The 8,796-nt window shown below is 30.7% G+C and overlaps 1 protein-coding gene across 3 annotated transcripts; it reads left to right on the top strand.

Annotated features, from left to right (window-relative positions):
- Nucleotides 1–236: 236 nt before the first annotated feature.
- Nucleotides 237–5,980, top strand: LOC101204111. Of its 3 annotated transcripts, XR_004214205.1 has the most exons (13): nt 237–460; nt 647–725; nt 795–882; nt 1,101–1,250; nt 1,522–1,653; nt 2,199–2,319; nt 2,412–2,450; nt 2,529–2,603; nt 3,488–3,547; nt 4,027–4,091; nt 4,547–4,637; nt 5,294–5,517; nt 5,673–5,980. XR_004214205.1 is itself a non-coding variant. In XM_031880408.1 (12 exons), the coding sequence occupies exons 1-12, from the start codon at nt 389–391 to the stop codon at nt 5,390–5,392; spliced, it is 1,071 nt and encodes a 356-aa protein (XP_031736268.1). In that variant the 5' UTR covers nt 237–388; the 3' UTR covers nt 5,393–5,980. The 3 variants fall into 3 exon arrangements, 2 of the variants coding, with proteins under 2 accessions (XP_031736268.1, XP_004137519.1); XM_031880408.1 differs by having other exon boundaries at nt 5,294–5,980; XM_004137471.3 differs by lacking the exon at nt 5,294–5,517 and having other exon boundaries at nt 238–460; nt 5,673–5,884.
- The last annotated feature ends 2,816 nt before the right edge of the window (nt 5,981–8,796 follow it).

Below are 8,796 nucleotides of genomic sequence, written 5' to 3'. Positions count from 1 at the left end.
TGTATTTAAATGATAACCAAAAAAAGAAAAGAAAATTAACTTTGATATATTAACTAAAAATTAAAAGATGAGAAGATTAATTAAATAATTTACTTTTAAATCTTACAGATTTCAAACATTTTTGTAAAATTATTGGTAACAAACGACGAAATTTAATTAAATTCGTTATTATAAAGTTTGAAGTCATTAATTCTCAAACCAACCATGGATGAGATTTTACAAATTAATTCCTAAGGCTCAATTGAGGGTTTAAACATAATTGATTCACTCTTAATAGATCTAATTTTAGGTTGAATACTTATTGCCGGAGACGAGCATCGTGAGCTGAGTGGAACAGTGACACTAATACTATCGTAGCACTGCCATTGCGCCCAAGTGTTGTTCTTCCATGGCGACTGCTCTGGCTGCGCTTCAATTCGCCTTCCTATCTCCTGCCGCTTCTAAAAAAATTGCATATCCCGTAAGTTTCTCTTCCAAATTTTGTTTAATTTACATGACCCCTACTAGTTTTTCAATCAAATTCCACTTAAAACTAGCTGAATCGCATGCTTGGTACTTCAAATTTGTTCTAGATACCATAGATTATAGTCTTTCTATCATGTATGTCTACTCTTTTCTAAAGAAGCTACGGGGTATTGTTCACCAGTTTTTCAGCTCTTCTGGGCGTAGAAATGGCGTACAATTCGTGGGTTGTGTTAATGCTTCCAACCCAAGAAATGCTCAAGGTGTCTTTCTTCTTTCTATTTTAGCTCTTTTTGTGAATTTAGTTTCCGAAATGACACTGTGTGTTTCAGGTGGCTTTGACCCTGATTTGCGTTCTGTGCTTGAGCTGGCCACGAATTCTGAATTGTATGAGCTTGAGCAAATCCTTTTCGGTCCCAGGTTGTTTTGCCTTCCTTTGTTGCATTGTTTAGTAGCATTTTAGCTATAGTGAGATTTTGTGCTTTGATACGGAAAGTGAGTATTAATATGCCAAAGTATGTTTGCTGGGATTTGTTTTTCTTAATTTTGGGAAGTGATGTAGGGAAAATGTTTTATCATGAAGTTTCTAGATTTCCAGATTACTTTCAGGAGGCTGATCTTGTATTGGTGACTTGCAGTTACTTCAGCCCATTGATGAAATCGATTACAAACAGAGGCCAGCCTGACTATGCCATGATTGAAGAAGACCTTGAAGAGAGAGACGGATTTATTTCATCGCTCGAGTCTCGATTCTTGTTTCTAGCAGCCGATGCTCGGTCGACGTTAAGGTTTCAAAATGCCTGATTAGAATTTATGCTTAGTTCTTATTTGTTGGTGTGTGAGGTCAATTGAAATTTCATGCTACCATAGCCATACTGTGTTGCATTACTGGAAATGTTTGCACACGTTTTACTGTAACTGTAGACTGTAGTTAACCTATGTGAGGCTGAATTAAAGATACTTATCTCAGATGGCTTATTCAAGAACTTTTCTACTCCTCGACTTTATGTGAATATCATGTCAATTATATGAATTTATTTCATATGTTGTTCTTGGAAGGGGTTGGAGACCATCTTATAGAGATGTCTTGCTTACAGTGAGAAAAAAGTTAAACGTTCTTTGCTCAACCAAGTTGTCATCTGAAGACCTTGAAGCAGAAATCTTTCTTCATTTGTTACAGGAATATGCAAGGTACTTCTCCTGGAACTGCATTTTAAGGTTGTAGCGGGTTAAGAGAGAATTTTATATTTTTAACTTGATCTTGTAAAATTCGGACGTCTTGCTATATCTTGATAGGTAATCACTGGATATATTGATACAAACACATACTTATCAGTGTGGATATAAATTTCAGTTTTAGCAGTCATGGTTAGAGTCTTAGAGAAAACCCAAAAATTTCATCAATACTTTGAGGAAGTATGCTGCAAAGCGTAGGAAACTAACTGGTGATTGTGCACTAAAATGATGAATTGGATTAGGCAAACATCTCAAATTAGGGATTTGTAACTACGAATGGATATTGCAGTACTAAATCACTAATGTCAATCATTTTAGAAATATTAAGAACTTTGTGAACAAAAGCCAATTAGTATTTCATTTTTTTCAATGCTGTAGGTTTATAATCTATTCAACGTGGTCTTTTAGTAACTAGGCAATCAAGTTTCATACACTAATCAAGTATATGTTGTCCTCTGTGTATGTTGGTAAGTTTGAAAACTTTATCCTTGTCCATGTAGTGAAGAATCAGTAAGGCAGGCTAACCTTGAAGGTACTCTACAACTTGGACTTGATCAGTGGAAGGTGCAAACTTCAGCAGCTACAGATGGAGCATCTGACTTGCAATCCTTGATACTAAGGGTATCAGTTTTATTAGATCTTTTCACGCATGGCATGTTTCATTTCTCATTTAACACCACTGCCTCCTGACATATCTGTCTTTCTCTTTACAGGGTGGTAGTTTGATAACTGTGGTTAAAATGTTTCAAGTGGTAATAATAATAATACACCATACAACCATCCTTTTTATTCTGAAATCCCTTTTCTTGAGAAACTTTCTTCTTTGCCAGTTTGCTAGGACCTTATCTGGGAAGGTGTTCCGAGAAGCAGCCAATTATCAAATTAAAAAGGAAATCATCAAAAAGGTACTTGGGAACATCTAAAACATTCTTCATATGTGGACCTAGAAATAAATACCATGGTTCAGAGAGCACAGCTTAAAGCAACTGAAAATGCCTTTCTTTGCTTTCATGCTCTTTTCTTCCAATTGGCATCTTTTACTTGGAAGTTTTTCTTTCTGAACCTGATTTGGTGGAATGGTTTTCTTTCTCCTCATGGGAACGAGGAATCTCTTTTGAAAGTATGGATGTTCCTTCATGGGAACAGGCAATATCTTATGACTTCGTTGAAGTGAGGGATCTCTTCTAAAAGCATGGAGGGGTGTGTGTGTGTGTGCTGTTACTGTGGTAGATTTGTTTATGAACTAAAGTTTAAGCCTTGTAGCTCTTAAAATTGTTCATGTCTACCTGAAAAGTCTATAAACCATTATCTTTTTACTGAGTGACGTCTGAGTTTAAGGAAAAGAAAATTTCATCCCCTAGATAACCAATCTTTATTCGAAATTTGATGTTTATAAAGTTCTCCCTCTGGTAACATAAAGTTCCAAAAAAACGTAGGATCTGCTTCTAATGCATGAGAGGTACCAACCTAGTTAGACTCTTAAGAACACATAAACTTATTGTCTATAACCTTGTACCTACCTATTTGTTTTGTAGCACGGTCTTTCCACAGTTTTCTGAAATGGAAAAGTTTTTAGTAAATTTTTTTGCCAGCAATCTGTGCTAAATTTTAAAATCATAATTGATTAAGAACATAACAAGTATGAAATAACATATCTGAAAACTCAATACTCAGTAGGTACCATTATTGTCAATACTCAATATCAATATAAATTACTGAACATGAACTGATAGTACAAATACTTATATGATTACCTTAACCTTTACTCTTTACCTTCCTGACTCTTTAGGGTGGACAGTTAGCTGCAGCAAATCTTGAGTCAAGAATAGCCTTGCTTGTTGCCCAAAAGGTGATTGTATTTTTTTTATTTTATTTTGCTTTTTGGCGATGTGATTTGTATGCCAGAGTATCAATTTGGGATGTGAAATCAGTAAGTAGCATGTTTGGAATAATTTTGGAAAAAATGCTTTTTAAACAAATTCATTTGTTCTATAAGCACATTTGATGGATTAAAAGTTTTTGTATAGTGATCAAATGCGTTTTTAAGGAAAATTTTGATTAACAAAAAAAATCCTTAAAAAAATTGGATTATTTTCAGAGACAGACTATCCAAAAATGATGGTAAAGTGATTAACAAAAAATATTCTGAAATATTATTGTAGTAAGAATTTTTGTTTAAACTACTAGTTAAAAATGTGAGACAAACTTTTCTACTGAAAAATTATTTTAAAAAGTGCTTATATAAGTTTTAGCCCATGCACATTCATTAGATACTCATTCAGCTTTATCTTTGAATATTGAGATATGTAGTTCTTGCAATTTGGACAGGGTCTTGCAGGTGCCGCTTCAAGGTATCTGGGTTTGAGAAGCATGATGACTTTGCTCGGCCCAATGTAATTAACCTTTTCTTATTCTCTCTCTAATAAGAAAAATGGTGAAAAGTGGATGGTTGCTTTCAATATTTTTCACTTACACTTTGTATGCAAGTATTTTTGCCTACCTGAGTTTTGTAACATTCAATAGGATATTGGTATTGATGGTGACTGTTGATTAGTGAATATTGTCAACTTCAAAAAGCCCACCTATTGAAACTTTTGGAGAGTAAACCAATCGAATGGCTTAGACCTTGGGTCTCATTGGATAACTCTTTTTTTGTTATATATATAAGAATTCAAAATTTTCTTTTAAGGTAGGGTGGAAACTATAACAAGAAAATTCAGAGGAAGCAAGTATAAATTTCAAGAACGTAGAACTAAAAAGAAAACGTTATCACACGGGAACTTAAATGTTTTGTTGTTCATGATTAGTTTAATGCCAAACAGTTCATAATTATTTGTATATGAATTAGGTTATGGGGAACATTTCTGGCGGATATGGTGATTCAGATGATGGGAACTGATTATGCTAGAATACTACGAGCAATTTATGCTTTTGCACAGGTAATCTTCCTTTGCCTACCTGTTGTACGACTCATTCACTTATAATCTTAGTGCGGGAGATATGAGCATGATAGCAAATAAAGGTCGCAATTAGGTTCACATTATAATCATTACCAGTCTAGTTTTTAATGGTTCAAATTGGTTGTTTCTCCAGTAGAGGCCTACTAATCAAACCTTTCCAAACCCAATAAATAATAGACCACTTGGAACCTTTTCCTTGATCGAGGGTTAGGTGGGTTTGACTTGACGTATATCATGGTTATATTACAATTCAATTTTGTGTTAGTTTCTAATAGGTTCTTGAACTTCTAATTTTGTTTTATAGGTCCTTAATGTATTCATTTTTTTAAAAAAAACTAATTGATGTTCTAGATATAAATTTGAATTTTATGTTTAATAGAATCCATAATTTTCTAATTTGTTAAGTAGATTTATGAATTTGAGGAAAAAGAATATTGAATAGGTCATGGATGTATTAGACATGACATTGAAAACTAAGGGGTCCGTTGATACAAAATTGAAAATTTAAGGAACTATTGAACACTTTCGAAAGTTGAGAACGAAATAGACACATATCTCCAAAAGTTCATGGACTAAATTTGTAATTTAATTAAATGATTGTTTTCCGAATCTGGTTGTGGCAACAAAACAAGTAGAATAGGTCTACTACCAGTTCCAACTATACCTTGGGCTCCAACAATTGCAAGTTTCTATGGAATCATAGAACCAAGTGGACAAGGAGAACTATAAAGTAAAAGAGAGGCAGAGGCAAAGGGGCAATAAGTAGTGGTAGCCAGGTAAGGATTAATGGAGGAATGCAAAGGAGGATTGAAGAATTAAAAACAAAAAAGAAATATGATGAATGTATCGACTTTGACAGGTTGGCTACATGATTAACCTTTGTTATATTGTTTTCCACTGCAAGATTTTAACACGAAACTTCAGAAATCTGTGGGATTGAAATGAAAGAACGATATGATTTGATTATTGATTACTTTACCTGGTATCTGAGAATATTGACTGTTTATGTCGCAGATTCGGATTATGCGCACGTATAGACTACCGTCGTCAACAAGTGACCAACAGAGTATATGAGCTTTTGGAAGCTGCACATTGCAAATCTAATCAACATCAAGATTTTGTTTCGCTTCCATCTCTGTATATAGCAAACCCAGTTGAAGTCAGATGAAATTTTTTTGTAATTTAACTTTGGACATTTACATTTTTTTTTATCAGTTTTGGAAACATTTCGTTCTCTCAAATGGAAATTCATCTGTATTTTCCATTTGATTTAAACAAGAGTTATGTGAATAATAGAATGAAGGTTTATATTCAACATTGCATGGCATATGTCATAATTTGAAAAAGACAAAAGTGAAAAAGCTATGGTACTCATATATAGAATTTCCTTTCAATTCAATATACAAATGTTGAAAAATATTTCAAATTGAACTGAAAAATGATCATATAATTATGGTGTAATTAATTTAACAAAATCTATAATTCTAATAATCATTAATTTAAACATTTTAGATATCCATATAAGGACTAGGATGTAAATAAAATTGGATCTATTTTTATTTTGTTTATTTCCAAAGTATGTTAAATTATTTTTATACTCGAAGTAATTACTTTTATCAAATTTAGTCAAATCAAACTAAAAATTGCCATTATCACATTTGATAGAATATGAAATATCATTTTAAAGAAAACAAATTTGATTACATTTTCTAAAGATCCAATTTGCCAAAAAGAAAAAAAAAAAAAAAAGTAAAATAACTCAATGGATTAAAATACTAATTTGAGTCAAGTAAATTATTTTCTTTTCGAAATTGATAAATAATTGCAATAATTTTCATGCAACATAGGTATATTCATAGAGACAAAATTATTCCAAGAAAAATTCTAACAAGAAAATAGATTAATATTAAGATTTTTCGAACACATACGAACCAAAATTGAACAAAAAAAACTTATTTTAGATTACAATTAACTTCTAAAATAGTGTGAGAAATTGGATAAAAAAGTTAAAGAGAAGAGGAAGATGTAAACAAATTTATGCAGTGGTTACGTGAAAAAGGAAGAGGCAAATGGAGAAAAGAAGGCTTCTTTTGATAAAGTAGAGAGCTTTTTTATGTTCTTAATTTTTTTTTTTTTTTGTTATTATCATTATTATTATTAATTTTATATAAATAAAAAAAATAGCTTTTGACTTTTTGCAGTTTCTTTTCTTTTTAGCGAACTTGTCTTTTTGATGCAAAAGAAATGTCTCTCTCCACTTTCACATGGTTTGTTTCTTTCGAGACATCACTATTCCAACTTTAAGAAGCAAAATTTTCCATCTTCTCTTTTCCCTTTTCTATTTATTATTATGGGTCTTCATAGATGGGAGGTTTGTACTTGTACATCTACAATACTATATATATATTCTAACACGTTACTATCCTAACAAAATATTAAAAGTATGTTTATCTTATAATTGGAGAGTTTGACGAAGTGGTAAACTTCAAACAATGTAAAAGTAGCTTATGATATTGGTTTTTAATCAATCCAATTTGATGTACCAATGTAGCTGTGGGAGTGATATAATGCTTAGAGAGAAATTAATTAATGTGTGATTGTAATAACTTTTTTTATATAGTGATTTTTTTTCTTCGTGGTATTCTATTTGATTTTGGAGCTTTTATTCTTTTTTTTTTTTATTTATTTATGTGGTTTTAAAAGTTGGGAATGTTTGAATAATATGGTGTAATTCAAATTTATGTTTTCGATTACTATCACATATTTTAAGGGTATTTTTGAACTATTACGAGAGTTTAGAGATAATTTTGTAATTTTGAAATAAGAAGAATTTTTGTTCATAGAACGTGAATAGAAAGATTCAAATCACAAACCTCTTAGTTATCAAAACATATGTATATGTATACCAGTTGAATCATATTTGCTTAAGTTATAGGCTATAACAATATTTTCTATAAACAAATAGTTAGTTTAAGAGTATTTTAAGGACAATTTTATATCATATAAAACAATTTTGATATATTTTTGTAAATGTTTTCTAACAATTTTATCCATCACGTTAATTCCTGGAATGAAAATTACTTTTTGAATATGAGTTACACTTGAGAGAAACAAAAGAAAAATTAATTCCTATTTAACACATAATCGGTGTTGCTGAGTTGGAGTAGAAGAGAATATTTTAATAAACTGAGAGGCCACGTCAGTTTCCTTGCTGGAAATTATGGTGGACTATAGTGACCAAAATCTGGGCCCAGCCCACCAAATAACAAAGGAAAATTCCAAAATAAAAAGAAAAAAAGTTAAAATTATGAAGAAAAAAAAAATCTATAGAACTTTGTTGTTAAACACATCTCTATTTTCATAAAGTTTGAAATAATACCTTCCAATGAAATTTTGAATCATCACTATACAATTCTAAGCATCAAATTTTATTCCAAATTTTAAAGAATTTCTATAAAATTCCCTTTGAAAGTATGAGAATAGTTTTTAATTAAACAAATATCAAAGTTTAAATTAAAGTATTTGTTATGATTCAGTCAATGAAGATTATCAGATGAGAAAGCAGACCTTCACTTTAGTTCAACATTAATGAACCTTTGAGATAAATAAATTATTAGAGAAGGCGATAATTAACAAAATGGTTAAGAAACAATAGTATTATATTTAAATAATGAATTTCAATTTAGAAAGAGTCATAGTGCAGTTTAAGTCATATCAATAATTTCTAAATAAAAAAATCTATTAGATTAATTAAAATATTAATGCCAATCTCCACGTAATTAAATTAGTTTATGCAATTCACAAACCTTGTTTAAAACAAATATTTTAGTAATAGATTATATATATATTAGAAAAACCTAACTTTATGTGTCTTCATCTATCAAAGTTGTTCATCTCTAAAACAAATTGGTAATTTTTCAATAAAATTTGTTCAATTATATGGCCACAAGAAATACTACAAATATATATCATACCGTAAGTTACATTTTTAAAATGTAAAGTATACTAAATACCTATGACTATGTGACGATCATGATCCACTTAAATTTATAATAGAGTCTAATATCTATCCCTAACAATTGTTACAACTATAAAGTGTGATAACCTTTAAAAATGTCATTTTATATCGTCAGACATA

This window comes from Cucumis sativus, chromosome 1 (assembly GCF_000004075.3).
Source record: "Cucumis sativus cultivar 9930 chromosome 1, Cucumber_9930_V3, whole genome shotgun sequence".
Taxonomy (NCBI): domain Eukaryota; kingdom Viridiplantae; phylum Streptophyta; class Magnoliopsida; order Cucurbitales; family Cucurbitaceae; genus Cucumis; species Cucumis sativus.
Note: the sequence above shows the minus strand (reverse complement) of the source record. Positions and strands in the feature narration are given on the sequence as shown.